Source organism: Bombina bombina, chromosome 5 (genome assembly GCF_027579735.1).
Source record: "Bombina bombina isolate aBomBom1 chromosome 5, aBomBom1.pri, whole genome shotgun sequence".
Lineage (NCBI taxonomy): Eukaryota > Metazoa > Chordata > Amphibia > Anura > Bombinatoridae > Bombina > Bombina bombina.
Window position 1 is genome coordinate 877,539,448 of NC_069503.1, and position 17,999 is coordinate 877,557,446.

General features: G+C 41.4%; 1 protein-coding gene across 1 annotated transcript in view; it reads right to left on the reverse strand.

Moving 5' to 3' along the window:
* The window catches only part of PRKDC (protein kinase, DNA-activated, catalytic subunit), a 2,064,551-nt gene that overhangs the window by 1,901,769 nt on the left and 144,783 nt on the right, over nt 1–17,999 (reverse strand). The window contains 1 exon segment of the mRNA XM_053715028.1: nt 9,154–9,322. Within this exon segment, the coding sequence (XP_053571003.1) occupies nt 9,154–9,322 (169 nt within the window).

The following is a 17,999-nucleotide window of genomic DNA, read 5'->3' on the forward strand; positions in this document are numbered from 1 at the left end:
CCTCCTGGTAGGATTGTATATCCTATACGTGCTCTAGTCACAGATAGGGGGCGCTAGTGTAAATGGATTCACCGTAAATATAACAAGCAGTGCCAATCCAAGTATGATTAGGAATACAGGATGGCTATATGCAAGGAAATCCTAATAGGAATACAAAAAGGCTATATGCAAGGAAATCCAATTGCTAAATTTGGTACAATTCAGAGTAATTAAAATATAGCAGTTTGTAATAGCAATGCGTTGTTATGCAATGTAATAATAGCAATGCGTTGTTATGCAATTTATATATACAACACAATATTCTACTAGAAGATTTCCTTCAAATATAAACAAACAAAAAGTCCTCTTTATGTACAAGAGTGAATAGATGTCCAAGATGGCTGCCTCCTCCTCACTGACTGGTCCAGGTATACTACTACATACTCCAAAAGCACACTTATGTACTGGTAGTTGCAGGCTGCAGATTTACACAGGTGTGACAGCTCACCCACAATCAAAGGCAGTTTCTTAGTATTGATATAATTTTAGGCGAGCACACCAATGTGCTAGTGGGAACAGGCTGGAAATTTGGAGAGGTATGTCAGCTCACCTCTTAAACTCCCGGCTCAGATGTGTTGTATTAATATGAAAGGGAATGTGAGGGAGCTGACAGGCAATAACAATGGTTAAAAACTCTGAGAGCCCACAATGGTTAAAAACTCTGAGAGCCCACAGGTGCACAGGATCAATTAGGGAGTTTCTCATCCTAATGAGATGTGTTTGCATGTCAGTTAGTAGATATAAGGCAGAGCTAGGAGTAGGATGTATTACTATATGCCTGAGGAAATGGTTGTATAACCGAGAAACGCATTGCATGTTAAAGGGGGTCACTGTGAACACCCCTTGTCCACTTTTTTAACACCACAGTGTTATTTTATGAACTTTGTTTTTAAATAAAAATTGCTTTTATTTTATCACTACATTGAGTGGACATATTCATCTCACTATCCTACCTGCCTTAATATTTTACAATAACATTGTGGAGCTGCCACATTTTGGATACACATCTGAGCCGGGAGTTTAAGAGGTGAGCTGACATACCTCTCCAAATTGCCAGCCTGTTCCCACTAGCACATTGGTGTGCTCGCCTAAAATTATATCAATACTAAGAAACTGCCTTTGATTGTGGGTGAGCTGTCACACCTGTGTAAATCTGCAGCCTGCAACTACCAGCACATAAGTGTGCTTTTGGAGTATGTGAGTACACATTTGGCTTTCATATGATTTGAAGTTTTTTCTTATCCTGACGATACTACACATGAGGCGCCCCTCTGTTTTTTTATATTATATCCTATACGTCACTAGCTCATGGACTCTTGCCAATTACATGAAAGAAAGTGCCTTTATGTGCTCAAATTAACTTAACAATATTGCTCCGTTTGCTTGAATAAGTTATATAGCAATGTTTGTCAATTTTAATCAATTTTTAACACACTTCAGGCCCCTGCACCTCGCCACAGCTCTGCTGTGGCGCCTTCCTGCCCCTAGATCACACTGATCCTCTTTGAGTAGCGTTCCAAAGTCTCTCTGTACCCTACGAGTACAAACTGACTTAGGCCCCACCAGAGCCTCAGTACCCTGCTGCCGATCCGGAAGAATACTGCGCGACTGAGCGCGCGAAATTAGGCCCTGCCCACCGTGGGCTTAACTCGAGCCGTACTGAGACCCGCATGGGAAGACAAAACAACATGTCTGTTCTCCAAATTATACTAAAAAAACGCCATGTGCCCCTCTTATACACACACTTCACATAATAAAAGCACAACATCACTGATATTGTTCTCTGCCAGGCCAGTTATAAAAACATAATAACAGCCTTTCAGCAGCAAACCGCATCTCCCAGCGTCAGCCCACACAATATATTTAAAGTGAAACACTTCTTATACCCACACTTTCACTATTAAATAATCAAAAAAAATGGGAATTCCAGGTACACCAATACTCTTATAGTGCATACTGATTACCCCTCCCCAGTTAGGGAATAATGTCAGCCTGTTCTGATGTATCAAGTCTCCCCAGAAACAAATGAATGAACATACCTCAATGCTGCTTGTAGCATGACACCGTTCTCCACACTGAAGATGTTACTTTACACTACCTTCAACTGCTCTATGGAAATCAGCAGGATCTTAGATAACGTTTGTTAAGATCATCAACATCAGGGCAGAAAATAAAATGTCTCCACTCCTCTTGGGAAGTTATTGACTGACGATTTCTCCCTGAGAAAAATAGTACTCACTGGCACCATTTTAAAATAAAAAACCTTCTTGATTGAAGAATCTAAAATAACACCTCACTTTACCTCTTCCTATCACTAATACAGGCAAAGAGAATGACTGGCGTGGGAGGGAAGGTAGGAGCTATATATATATATATATATACAGCTCTGCTGTGGTGCTCTTTGCCACTTCCTGCTGACCAGGAAGCGTAATCCCATAAGGATGAAATCTGTGGACTCGTCATATCTTGTAAAAGAGATTGGCAGAAAAAAAAGTGACCAGAGCAACATTGATAGGAAAAGTTAATGCCCCTTGACCAGCCTGTCCAGAGGATAGAAAAAAACAGAATTTATGCTTACCTAATAAATTACTTTCTCCAACGGTGTGTCCGGTCCACGGCGTCATCCTTACTTGTGGGATATTCTCTTCCCCAACAGGAAATGGCAAAGAGCCCAGCAAAGCTGGTCACATGATCCCTCCTAGGCTCCGCCCTCCCCAGTCATTCGACCGACGTAAAGGAGGAATATGCATAGGAGAAATCATATGATACCGTGGTGACTGTAGTTAGAGAAAATAATTAATCAGACCTGATTAAAAAACCAGGGCGGGCCGTGGACCGGACACACCGTTGGAGAAAGTAATTTATCAGGTAAGCATAAATTCTGTTTTCTCCAACATAGGTGTGTCCGGTCCACGGCGTCATCCTTACTTGTGGGAACCAATACCAAAGCTTTAGGACACGGATGATGGGAGGGAGCAAATCAGGTCACCTAGATGGAAGGCACCACGGCTTGCAAAACCTTTCTCCCAAAAATAGCCTCCGAAGAAGCAAAAGTATCAAATTTGTAAAATTTGGTAAAAGTGTGCAGTGAAGACCAAGTCGCTGCCTTACATATCTGATCAACAGAAGCCTCGTTCTTGAAGGCCCATGTGGAAGCCACAGCCCTAGTGGAGTGAGCTGTGATTCTTTCAGGGGGCTGCCGTCCGGCAGTCTCATAAGCCAATCGGATGATGCTTTTAAGCCAAAAAGAGAGAGAGGTAGAAGTTGCTTTTTGACCTCTCCTTTTACCAGAATAAACAACAAACAAAGAAGATGTTTGTCTGAAATCCTTTGTAGCCTCTAAATAGAATTTTAGAGCACGAACTACATCCAAATTGTGCAACAAACGTTCCTTCTTTGAAACTGGATTCGGACACAAGGAAGGCACAACTATCTCCTGGTTAATATTTTTGTTAGAAACAACTTTCGGAAGAAAACCAGGTTTAGTATGCAAAACCACCTTATCTGCATGGAACACCAGATAAGGAGGAGAACACTGCAGAGCAGATAACTCTGAAACTCTTATAGCAGAAGAAATTGCAACCAAAAACAAAACTTTCCAAGATAATAACTTAATATCTACGGAATGTAAGGGTTCAAACGGAACCCCTTGAAGAACTGAAAGAACTAAATTGAGACTCCAAGGAGGAGTCAAAGGTTTGTAAACAGGCTTGATTCTAACCAGAGCCTGAACAAAAGCTTGAACATCTGGCACAGCCGCCAGCTTTTTGTGAAGTAAAACAGATAAAGCAGAAATCTGTCCCTTCAAAGAACTTGCAGATAATCCTTTCTCCAAACCCTCTTGTAGAAAGGAAAGAATCTTAGGAATTTTTATCTTGTTCCATGGGAATCCTTTAGATTCGCACCAACAGATATATTTTTTCCATATTTTATGGTAAATTTTTCTAGTTACAGTCTTTCTAGCCTGAATAAGAGTATCAATGACAGAATCTGAGAACCCCCACTTTGATAAAATCAAGCGTTCAATCTCCAAGCAGTCAGTTGGAGTGAGGCCAGATTCGGATGTTCGAACGGACCTTGAACAAGAAGGTCCTGTCTCAAAGGTAGCTTCCATGGTGGAGCCGATGACATATTCACCAGATCTGCATACCAAGTCCTGCGTGGCCACGCAGGAGCTATCAAGATCACCGAAGCCCTCTCCTGATTGATCCTGGCTACCAGCCTGGGAATGAGAGGAAACGGTGGGAATACATAAGCTAGGTTGAAGGTCCAAGGTGCTACTAGTGCATCTACTAGAGTCGCCTTGGGATCCCTGGATCTGGACCCGTAGCAAGGAACCTTGAAGTTCTGACGAGACGCCATCAGATCCATGTCTGGAATGCCCCATAATTGAATTATTTGGGCAAAGATTTCCGGATGGAGTTCCCACTCCCCCGGATGAAATGTCTGACGACTCAGAAAATCCGCTTCCCAATTTTCCACTCCTGGGATGTGGATTGCAGACAAGTGGCAGGAGTGATTCTCCGCCCATTGAATTATTTTGGTCACTTCTTCCATCGCCAGGGAACTCCTTGTTCCCCCCTGATGGTTGATATATGCAACAGTCGTCATGTTGTCTGATTGAAACCTTATGAATTTGGCCTTTGCTAGTTGAGGCCAAGCCTTGAGAGCATTGAATATCGCTCTCAGTTCCAGAATGTTTATCGGGAGAAGAGATTCTTCCCGAGACCATAGACCCTGAGCTTTCAGGGGTTCCCAGACCGCGCCCCAGCCCACCAGACTGGCGTCGGTCGTGACAATGACCCACTCTGGTCTGCGGAAGCTCATCCCCTGTGACAGGTTGTCCAGGATCAGCCACCAACGGAGTGAATCTCTGGTCCTCTGATCTACTTGGATCGTCGGAGACAAGTCTGTATAATCCCCATTCCACTGTCTGAGCATGCACAGTTGTAATGGTCTTAGATGAATTCTCGCAAAAGGAACTATGTCCATTGCCGCAACCATCAAACCTATTACTTCCATGCACTGCGCTATGGAAGGAAGAAGAACAGAATGAAGTACTTGACAAGAGCTTAGAAGTTTTGATTTTCTGGCCTCTGTCAGAAAAATCTTCATTTCTAAGGAGTCTATTATTGTTCCCAAGAAGGGAACTCTTGTTGACGGGGATAGAGAACTTTTTTCTACGTTCACTTTCCACCCGTGAGATCTGAGAAAGGCTAGGACAATGTCCGTATGAGCCTTTGCTTGTGGCAGAGACGACTCTTGAATCAGTATGTCGTCCAAGTAAGGTACTACTGCAATGCCCCTTGGTCTTAGCACCGCTAGAAGGGACCCTAGTACCTTTGTGAAAATTCTTGGAGCAGTGGCTAATCCGAATGGAAGTGCCACAAACTGGTAATGCTTGTCCAGAAAGGCGAACCTTAGGAACCGATGATGTTCCTTGTGGATAGGAATATGTAGATACGCATCCTTTAAATCCACCGTGGTCATGAATTGACCTTCCTGGATGGTAGGAAGAATTGTCCGAATGGTTTCCATCTTGAACGATGGAACCCTGAGAAATTTGTTTAGGATCTTGAGATCTAAGATTGGTCTGAATGTTCCCTCTTTTTTGGGAACTATGAACAGATTGGAGTAAAATCCCATCCCTTGTTCTCCTAATGGAACAGGATGAATCACCCCCATTTTTAACAGGTCTTCTACACAATGTAAGAATGCCTGTCTTTTTATGTGGTCTGAAGACAATTGAGACCTGTGGAACCTTCCCCTTGGGGGTAGTTCCTTGAATTCCAGGAGATAACCTTGAGAAACTATTTCTAGCGCCCAAGGATCCAGAACATCTCTTGCCCAAGCCTGAGCGAAGAGAGAGAGTCTGCCCCCCACCAGATCCGGTCCCGGATCGGGGGCCAACATCTCATGCTGTCTTAGTAGCAGTGGCAGGTTTCTTGGCCTGCTTACCTTTGTTCCAGCCTTGTATCGGCCTCCAGGCTGGCTTGGTTTGAGAAGTATTACCCTCTTGCTTAGAGGATGAAGAATTCGAGGCTGGTCCGTTTCTGCGAAAGGGACGAAAATTTGGTTTATTCTTAGCCTTAAAAGACCTATCCTGAGGAAGGGCGTGGCCCTTTCCCCCAGTGATATCTGAAATAATCTCTTTCAAGTCAGGGCCAAACAGCGTTTTCCCCTTGAAAGGGATGTTAAGCAATTTGTTCTTGGAGGACACATCCGCTGACCAAGACTTTAGCCAAAGCGCTCTGCGCGCCACAATAGCAAAACCTGAATTTTTCGCCGCTAATCTAGCTAATTGCAAAGTGGCGTCTAAGATAAAAGAGTTAGCCAATTTAAGTGCTTGAACTCTGTCCATAACCTCCTCATACGAAGATTCTTTATTGAGCGACTTTTCTAGTTCTTCGAACCAGAAACACGCTGCTGTAGTGACAGGAACAATGCAAGAAATTGGTTGTAGAAGGTAACCTTGCTGAACAAACATCTTTTTAAGCAAACCCTCTAATTTTTTATCCATAGGATCTTTGAAAGCACAACTATCTTCTATAGGGATAGTAGTGCGTTTGTTTAGAGTAGAAACCGCCCCCTCGACCTTGGGGACTGTCTGCCATAAGTCCTTTCTGGGGTCGACCATAGGAAATAATTTCTTAAATATAGGGGGAGGGACAAAAGGTATGCCGGGCCTTTCCCATTCTTTATTTACAATGTCCGCCACCCGCTTGGGTATAGGAAAAGCATCGGGGGGCACCGGGACCTCTAGGAACTTGTCCATCTTACATAATTTCTCTGGAATGACCAAATTGTCACAATCATCCAGAGTAGATAACACCTCCTTAAGCAGAGCGCGGAGATGTTCCAATTTAAATTTAAATGTAATAACGTCAGGTTCAGCTTGTTGAGAAATTTTTCCTGAATCTGAAATTTCTCCCTCAGACAAAACCTCCCTGGCCCCTTCAGATTGGTGTAAGGGCATGTCAGAACCATTATCGTCAGCGTCCTCATGCTCTTCAGTATCTAAAACAGAGCAATCGCGCTTTCGCTGATAAGTGGGCATTTTGGCCAAAATGTTTTTAATAGAATTATCCATTACGGCCGTTAATTGTTGCATAGTAAGGAGGATTGGCGCACTAGATGTACTAGGGACCTCCTGAGTGGGCAAGACTGGTGTAGACACAGAAGGGGATGATGCAGTACCATGCTTACTCCCCTCACTTGAGGAATCATCTTGGGCAACATTATCAGTGGCATCATTGTCCCTACTTTGTTTGTCACATACATCACATATATTTAAATGGGTAGGAACCTTGGCTTCCAAACATACAGAACATCGTCTATCTGATGGTTCAGACATGTTAATAGGCATAAACTTGATAACAAAGCACAAAAAACGTTTTAAAATAAAACCGTTACTGTCACTTTAAATTTTAAACTGAACACACTTTATTACTGAATATGTGAAAAAGTATGAAGGAATTGTTCAAAATTCACCAAAATTTCACCACAGTGTCTTAAAGCCTTAAAAGTATTGCACACCAAATTTGAAAGCTTTAACTCTTAAAATAACGGAACCGGAGCCGTTTTTACATTTAACCCCTATACAGTCCCTGGTATCTGCTTTGCTGAGACCCAACCAAGCCCAGAGGGGAATACGATACCAAATGACGCCTTCAATAAGCTTTTTCAGTGGATCTGAGCTCCTCACACATGCATCTGCATGCCTTGCTTTCCAAAAACAACTGCGCATTAGTGGCGCGAAAATGAGGCTCTGCCTATGACTAGAAAAGGCCCCCAGTGAAAAAGGTGTCCAATACAGTGCCTGCCGTTTTTTTAATACAACTCCCAAGATTAAAATAACTCTTCAAAGTTAAAATCCATTAAATATGCTTATAAAGTAATCGTTTTAGCCCAGAAAAATGTCTACCAGTCTTTAAAGCCCTTGTGAAGCCCTTTATTCTTATATTTAAACTAAGAAAATGGCTTACCGGATCCCATAGGGAAAATGACAGCTTCCAGCATTACCAAGTCTTGTTAGAAATGTGTCATACTTCAAGCAGCAAAGTCTGCCCACTGTTTCCCCCAACTGAAGTTACTTCATCTCAACAGTCCTGTGTGGAAACAGCCATCGATTTTAGTAACGGTTGCTAAAATCATCTTCCTCTTACAAACAGAAATCTTCATCTATTTTCTGTTTCAGAGTAAATAGTACATACCAGCACTATTTTAAAATAACAAACTCTTGATTGAAGAATAAAAACTACATTTAAACACCAAAAAACTCTTAACCATCTCCGTGGAGATGTTGCCTGTGCAACGGCAAAGAGAATGACTGGGGAGGGCGGAGCCTAGGAGGGATCATGTGACCAGCTTTGCTGGGCTCTTTGCCATTTCCTGTTGGGGAAGAGAATATCCCACAAGTAAGGATGACGCCGTGGACCGGACACACCTATGTTGGAGAAATATTTACGCCATATCTTATGGTAAATCTTTCTAGCCACAGGTTTATGAGCCTAGATCATGGTCTCTATGACCGAATCAGAAAACCCCCGCTTGGATAGGATTAAGCGTTCAATCTCCAAGCAGATTTAACAGACATCCTCGGAGATTTATCAGACATCCTCAGAAATTTTAGATTCTTGAACCCCTAAAGTACATAACACTTATGTTGGAGAAAATAAGAAAGTGACATATTTGTTGGCTAGTGCTAATAGAAGCAGTATAAGAGGATTTTAAAAGTTATTGCTCAAGACTTAAACAATTTGTTCCCATGATATTTTCCTAAAAATGCTTGGGACATTCATAAGGCTATCCTAAGAAAATAGTGACATATTATGGGTAGACTTGATGGGCCTTTTGGTTCTTATCTACCGTCATATTCTATGTTTCTAATAGGTAAGTAGGTAATTCCCAATTGGAAAATAGCATTGGAACAAATTGTTTAGTCTACAGCTTGAATTAAAAAAAAACTCTTTACAAAACAAATACAATTAGTTGTATTCATTTACTAGCACTAGAGTTTTTATGGGTCATCCTATGTATGGATTAGTCATTATAAATAAAGTACAACCTTTTAAAAAACAAACAAAAAACACAATTAAAATGCAACAAACTCACCCACAGTGCTAATCACACTCCAAAGAACAGGGCCTTTCCCTGCTAGAGATAAAAACACTTTAAGGATTGATTTGTAGCAGGAAGACTGCATTTTCGGACTGTATTGTGAAAAACTGTCAATTTGCACAACCAAAAGGCGCTCAAGTACGGGAGTGTACACCTCAGGTATCTGTTAAGAGAATACATATTTAGATTAATTTTAAATGTATTTATTTGTATGCAATATTGTGCTCAATAAAGATGATTTTACCAGTATTTGAAATGGTTTCTGCTATTTTTCAATTGACTACTGAATAATCAAAATCAAGACATTTTATTGATGATACATTGCAAATCTAACTGGCTTTAAAATAATTTTTTAGAGCTGAACTGCCTTAGTGATTTAAAGGGACACTGAACCCAATTTTTTTTTCTATTGTGATTTAGATAGAGCATGACATTTTAAGCAACTTTCTAATTTACTCCTATTATCAAATTTTATTTATTCTCTTGGTATCTTCATTTGAAATGCAAGAATGTAAGTTTAGATGTCGGCCCATTTTTGGTGAAGAACCTGAGTTGTCCTTGCTGATTGGTGGATAAATTCATCCACCAATAAAAAAGTGCTGTCCGGAGTTCTAAACCAAGAAAAAAGCTTAGATGCCTTCTTTTTCAAATAAAGATAGCAAGAGAACGAAGAAAATTTGATAATAGGAGTAAATTAAAAAGTTGCTTAAAATTGCATGCTCTTTCTGAATCACAAAAGAAAAAAATTTGGGATCATTGTCCCTTTAAGTCTCAAATAATTATTCTATTTGATGAATATTCTAATTTGAAAAGAAATTGGTACAAACCATATATGTAAATTGCTATAAGTATCAATGAACCACAGACACTTTCTTTTTGTGTGGATGAAAATCAGTTTTTGGTGGAATTGCTACAATAATAGCTCCAAAAAATATAATTTATGCTTACCTGATAAATTAATTTATTTCATGATGGTGAGAGTCCACCAACCATTCCTCTTGGGAATTTTACTCCTGGCCACTAGGAGGAGGCAAAGATACCAGTCATTAAAAACCATCCCACCTTACAGGAAACTAGTCTGACATATGGCCAAGCAAGAAAAGAAGAAGATAAGAAAATAACATAGGAGCAGGAAAAAGAGAGGTGCATACTCAAACCGCCGCTAGAAAAAAAAAAATCACAGTAGGAAAAAAACTGTGCCAGGGCTCGTGGACTCTCACCACCATGAAAGAAATTAATTTTTCAAGTAAACATAAATTATATTTTCTTTCATGAAGGTGGTGAGAGTCCATGATCCATTACTTCTGGGGACTAATACCCAAGATGTGGAGTCTACGAGTAATCTGGATGGGACCAGATTTATACTATTCCAAATACATTGGATGACATATACACACACAATAGTATTAAATACCCAGAAACAGCAGCCTGAAGGACTTTACCTACCAAAAGTTGCTTTATTAGGAAACAAAAAAAAAAATTAAAATGGTAGAATTTAGAAAAAATATGTAAGACTGACCAAAAAACTGCCTTGCAAATAAAATCAACAGAGGCCTCATTCTTAAAGGCCCATGAAGTAGCAACTGATCTGGTAGAAGGGGCAGTAACCCATTTAGAAGGAAACTGACACACCGCCAATTTAGCTTTATAAAAGAATTTTTTTTTTTTTAAAAAGCTGTAACCAGGATGCTAATGAAATAGCAGTAGCCACCTGACCCTTTCTACAACCAGAAATGGGAATAAACAAGCAAGAAGATTGTCATTTATTAGAAGCCTAAAAAATAGAACTTTAAAGCTCTGACCACATCCAAATGGAGAAGCTCCTCCTTAGAAATGGATTAGGACACAAATAGCGAACAGCAATCTCACAATTGATGTTAACAGAACAAACCAAATTAGGCAAAAAATCAAACTTGGTTATAAAAACTGCCTTATCCTAAAGAAAAAAAACAAGAACGACGCTCACCACAAAGAGCGGAAAAATCGGAAACTCTTCTAGCAGAAGAAATAACCAAAACCTTCCAGAATAAAGGCTGAATATCCAAAACATGCATAGGTTCAAAAAGGAGGAACCCACAAAACTCTGAAAACCACATAAAAATCTATTGGGGAGAAATTGGTTAACCAAAGGCTTAACCATGACTAAGGTCTGGATAAAAAAAATAAAGAGCAGAGATATGACCTTTTAAGAAACTAGCAGATAACCCTTATCCAAAACATCCTGAAGAAATTATAGAATTCTTGGAGTTACAACTGAACCCATGTTCCACACAGGAAGCAAAAACCTTATAAACCTTGTGATAAATCTTCCTTAAAGGGACATTAAACCCCAAAAAAATTCTTTCATGATTCAGATACAGGATACAATTTTTAAATAAAAAGTTTCCAATTTACTTCTATTATCATTTTTTTTTCATTCTCATGGTATTCTTTGTTGAAAAGATACCTAGGTAGGTAGCGTGCACATGCCTGAAGCACTACATGACAGGAAATAGTGCTGTCATCTAGTCCCCCTGCTAATGTATAGAATTGTTGCAAAACTACTGCTATATAGTGCTGCAGACACATGCACACTCTTGAACTTACATTTCTGCTTTTCCACAAAGGCTAACAAGAAAACTAAGAAAATTTGATAATAGAAGTAAATTAAAAAGCTTTTTAAAATGTTATGTTCTATCTAAATCATAAAAGAAAAAAATTGGGTTTTATGTCCCTTTAACATAGGCTTACAGGCCTGAACCAAAATGAAAGAATCAGAAAAACCTCTCTGTCTAAAAATCTGTCTCGATCAATCTCAATGCCATCAAGTTTAGAGATTTTAAATCCTGATGAAAAAAACGGACCTTAAGACAGAAGGTCATAATAAAGAGAAAGAAGCCACGAAGGACAACTGAACATCTGCACCAGATCTGTAAACCTTACTTTTTCCCACCTCTTGTTCTGTTACCAAGGAGCTATTAGAACATCCACAAACTCCACATGAGGATCCCTGGATCTAGGGAGATCTTTGTTAAAACAAGAAGCCTTCAGATCCACTTCCGGAAGACCACATATGTCTACAATCTGACTGAAGATACAATTCCAATGGGTGAAGGGATTGACGACTGAAAAAGTCTGCTTCCCAATAACACACCCCTAGAATATGAACATCAGAAATAATAAAGGAAATGCATTCTGCCCAAGTCAGAATTCGGGAAACCTCCCTCATTGCAAGGGAAATATGAGTTCCCTCTCACCCCTGATCTAAGCCACTGCTGTGACATTGCAAAAACCTTTCCCACAAAACCAGCCTCAGAAGAAGCAAAAGTATCAAATTTGGAAAATTTGGAAAAAGTGTGAAGAGACGACCAAGTTGCAGCCTTGCAAATCTGTTCAACAGAAGCATTGTTTTTAAATGCCCATGAGGAAGCCACAGCCCTAGTAGAATGAGCCGTAATTCTTTCAGGAGGCTGCTGTCCAGCAGTCTCATATGTCAGACGGATGATACTCTTCAGCCAAAAAGAAAGAGAGGTCGCTGTAGCTTTCTGGCCCCTACGCTTTCCAGAGAAAACAACAAATAATGAAGATGATTGACGAAAATCTTTAGTCGCCTGCAAGTAAAACTTCAGGGCACGGACCACGTCCAAGTTATGCAACAGACGCTCCTTCTTAGAAGAAGGATTAGGACATAATGAAGGAACAACAATTTCCCGATTAATATTCTTATTTGAAACAACCTTAGGAAGGAAACCAGGTTTGGTACGTAAAACCACCTTATCAGAATGGAAGATAAGATAAGGTGAGTCACATTGTAACGCTGAAAGCTCAGAAACTCTATGAGCAGAAGAAATAACAACCAAAAACAAAACCTTCCAAGATAACAACTTAATATCTATGGAATGCATGGGTTCAAACGGAACCCCTTGAAGAACTAAATTCAAACTCCAGGGTGGAGCAACTGGTCTAAACACAGGCTTGATTCTGGTTAGAGCCTGACAAAAAGACTGAATGTCTGGAACATCTGCCAAACGTTTGTGTAGCAAAATTGACAAAGCAGAGATTTGTCCCTTTAAGGAACTCGCTGATAACCCTTTCTCCAATCCTTCTTGGAGAGAAGCCAGAATCCTGGGAATCCTAACTCTACTCCATGAGTAATCCTTGGATTCACACCAATAAAAGATATTTACGCCATATCTTATGGTATATCTTTCTAGTAACAGGCTTACGTGCCTGAATCAAAGTATCAATGACCGAATCAGAGAACCCCTGCTTAGATAAAATCAAGTGTTCAATCTCCAAGCAGTCAGTTGCAGAGAAACTAGATGTGGGTGTTGGAAGAGTCCCTGAATGAGAAGGTCCTGCCTCAATGGAAGCTTCCACGGCGGCAGAGAGGACATATCCACTAGATCGGCATACCAAGTCCTGCGAGGCCACGCAGGCGCGATTAGCACTACTGAAGCCTTCTCCTGTTTGATCCGAGCAATCACCCGGGGAAAGAGAGCAAACGGTGGAAACACATAAGCTAGGTTGAACAACCAAGGCACTGCCAAGGCATCTATCAGTTCGGCCTGAGGATCCCTTGACCTGGATCCTTATCTCGGAAGTTTGGCATTCTGACGAGACGCCATCAGATCCAATTCCGGTCTGCCCCATTTTAGAATCAGGGTGGCAAAGACCTCCGGATGGAGTTCCCACTCCCCCAGATGAAACGTCTGTCTGCTTAAAAAGTCCGCTTCCCAGTTGTCCACTCCTGGGATGTAGATTTCTGACAGATAACAAGAGTGAGCCTCCGCCCACCGAATTATCTTGGATACTTCTGTCATCGGTAAGGAACTTCTTGTTCCTCCCTGATGATTGATGTAAGCCACAGTCGTGATGTTGTCCGACTGAAAACAGATGAATTTGGCCGAAGCCAACTGAGGCCAAGCCTGAAACGCATTGAATATTGCTCTCAATTCCAGAATATTGATTGGAAGAAGAGACTCTGACCGAGTCCACACACCCTGAGCCTTCAGGGAATTCCAGACTGCACCCCAACCTAGTAGGCTGGCGTCCATTGTCACTATCACCCATGAGGGTCTGCGGAAGCACGTCCCTTGGGACAGATGATCCGGCGACAACCACCATAGAAGTGAGTCTCTTGTCTCCTGATCCAGATCTATCTGAGGAGACAAATTTGCATAATCTCCATTCCACTGCCTGAGCATGCTCCGTTGTAGCGGTCTGAGATGAAAATGAGCAAACGGAATGATGTCCATTGCCGCCACCATCAATCCAATTACTTCCATGCACTGAGCCACTGATGGCCGAGGATTGGACTGAAGGGCTCGGCATATATTCAGAATCTTTAACTTTCTGACCTCTGTCAAGAAAAGAATCATGGATATTGAATCTATTAGAGTTCCCAGGAAGGGAACCTTGGTCTGTGGAATTAACAAACTCTTTTCTAGATTCACTTTCCACCCGTGAGTCCTCAGAAAGGACAGAACCATGTCTGTATGAGACTTTGTCAGATGGTAAGACGACGCCTGGATCAGAATATTGTCTAGATAAGGTGCCACTGCAATACCCCGCGGCCTGAGAACCGCCAGAAGGGACCCTAGAACCTTTGTGAAGATCCTGGGTGCTGTGGCCAACCCGAAGGGAAGAGCCATGAACTGAAAATGTTTGTCCAGGAAGGCAAACTGATAATGATCCTTGTGGATAGGAATATGAAGGTATGCATCCTTCAAGTCCACGGTAGTCATATATTGACCCTCCTGGATCAACGGTAGAATTGTTCGAATAGTCTCCATCTTGAAGGATGGGAGTCTGAGAAATTTGTTTAGACTCTTGAGATCTAAAATGAGTCTGAACGTTCCCTCTTTTTTGGGAACCACGAAAAGATTTGAGTAAAACCCCTGCCCCTGTTCCAGTATTGGAACGGGACGAATTACTCTCATAGTAGAGAGGTCTTTTACACAATGTAAGAACGCCTCTCTTTTTATCTGGTCTACAGACAATCGTGAAAGAAGAAACCTCCCCCTTGAGAGAGAATTTTTGAATTCCAGTTGATACCTTTGGGACACGATTTCCAGTGTCCAGGGGTCCTGAACATCTCTTACCCAAGCCTGGGCAAAGAAAGAAAGTCTGCCCCCTACTAGATCCGGTCCCGGATTGGGGGCCGCCCCTTCATGCTGTCTTGGGAGCAGCAGTGGGCTTCTTGGGTTGTTTACCTTTGTTCCAAGCCTGGTTGGGTCTCCAGACGGCCTTGGATTGTGCAGAATGCCCTTCCTGTTTAGCGGAAGAAGAAGCGGGGACTCCTTTGAAGTTCCGAAAGGAACGAAAATTATTTTGTTTACCCCTTAGTTTAGCTGCTTTATCCTGAGGTAGGAGATAACCCTTACCTCCCGTAATGTCAGAGATGATTTCTTTCAAGTCAGGCCCGAATAGGGTTTTCCCTTTGAAAGGAATAGCCAAAAGCTTTTAACCATAACACTCTACGTGCTAAAATGGCAAATCCAGCATTCTTAGCCGCCAACTTGGCAATCTGAAAGGTGGCGTCCGTAATAAAAGAATTAGTCAGTTTAAGAGCCTTAATTCTATCTAAAATTTCCTGTAAAGGAGCCTCAGTCTTAAGAGAATCTAAGGCGTCAAACCAGAAAGCCGCCGCAGTGGTAACTGGTACAATGCAGGCTGTTGGTTGTAAAAGGAAACCCTGATGAATAAATAACTTTTTTATAAGACCCTCCAATTTCTTATCCATAGGGTCTTTGAAAGCACAACTGTCCTCAATAGGAATAGTTGCACGCTTAGCCAGGGTAGATATAGTTCCCTCCACCTTAGGGACTGTTTGCCAAGAGTCCCGAATAGTGTCAGATATGGATACATTTTCTTAATATTAGGAGAAGGTGAGAACGGGATACTCGGTCTTTCCCATTCCCGTGTAATAATTTCCGAGATTCTCTTAGGAACCGTAAAAACATCAGAGTAAGCAGGCACCTCTAAGTCTAAGTATTTGTCCATCTTACACAATTTCTCTTGTGGTACCACAATAGAGTCACAATCATCCAGAGTCGCTAAGACCACCCGAAGCAACAGGTGGAGGTGTTCAAGCTTAAATCTAAAGGACATGATGTCCGTGTCTGTCTGATGTAACACACTTCCCGAATCGGAAAGTTCCCCTTCAGACAGAAGTTCCCTGATCCCCAAATCAGATCCCTGTGAGGGTACATCGGAAATAGCCAACAAAGCATCAGAGGTTGCAGTATTCAAATTGACTTCTGTCCTGCTGTGTTTGCCCTGTAACACTGGCAACTTAGATAACACCTCTGTAAGGGTAGATGACATAACTGCAGCCAGTCTCTTTACATTGTAAGCCCCTTTCAGTACATGAGGGACAAAAAGTAAGAGAGGGTTACACAATGGCATCTAAACACATAGAACAAGTAGTTTCCTCAAGTTCAGACATGTTAAACAGACTAGCAATAGCAATAATAGTTTTATGCTTGGTATATAGCACTCTGAAGTCAAAACATATATTAAAAACTTTTGAACTAAACAATGTACTGCGCCTTTAAATAATAAAAGCGCAACAATTTTTCTGTTATGAGACAAAACAAGGTTTTCGGCAATAAACAATGCCCTTATGTTCTCCAAATAGCTTAACAATATTGCACCACTTGTTAGGGTATATTATATATCAATTTATATCAATTTTGACAAAACAACGTTTTCTCAGATTTATTATGTATATTAATTCAGGCCCCTGCACCTCACCACAGCTCTGCTGTGGCGCCTACCTGCCCCCAGATCACACTGAAGGAACTTTCTCAGCCTCTCTGTACCCTACGATTATCAAACAGAGCTAGGCCCCACCGGAGCCTCAGGACCTTGCAGCCGATCCGGAAAACACACTGCGCGACTGAGCGCATGAAAATAGGCCCCGCCCACCGTGTGCGTAACTCTAGCCTAACCGAGACCCGCATGGGTAGAGAAGAAAACAAACATGTCGGTCCTCCGAAAATTAGCCATGTGCCCCAGTATATACACACACAGCGCAGTAAGCGCATCACAGTGCCAAATACCTCCTGTCAGCCAGCAGTATAACGATAGTCTAAGAGCATCTCCCAGCGTCAGCCCACATAGAAAAATTTAAAGTGACATACCAGCACACTATTAAATAAGTAGAATAACAGGGAATTCCAGGTACACCATTTCTCCTATAGTGCATACTGATTACCCCTCCCCAGCTAGGGTATATAGTCAGCCTGTTCTGATGTAACAAGTCTCCCCAGAAACAAAAGACTGAACATACCTCAATGCTGCTTGTAGCATGACACCGGTTCTCCACACTGAAGATTTTTCTTTACACTACCTTCAGTTGCTCTGTGGGAACCAGAAAGGATCTTAGATAACGTTTGCTAAGATCATCAACATCAGGGAAGAAAAATAAAATGTCTCCACTTCTTTTGGAAAGTTATAGACTGATGATTTCTCCCTGAGAAAAATAGTACTCACTGGCACCATACTAAAATAAAAAACTTCTTGATTGAAGAATCTAAACTAACACCTCACTTTACCTCTTCCTATCACTGACACAGGCAAAGAGAATGACTGGAGGGGGAGGGAAGGGAGAAGCTATATATACAGCTCTGCTGTGGTGCTCTTTGCCACTTCCTGCTGAACAGGAGGCGTAATCCCATAAGTAAGGATGAAATCCGTTGACTCGTCATATCTTATAAAAGAAAGTAGATTATCGAAGCTCCAACAAGCCTGTGTTAAAAATCCAAACACTGTATTCTTTAACAACATTAAAAAACATAATTTATGCTTACCTGATAAATGTATTTCTCTTGTAGTGTAGTCAGTCCACGGGTCAT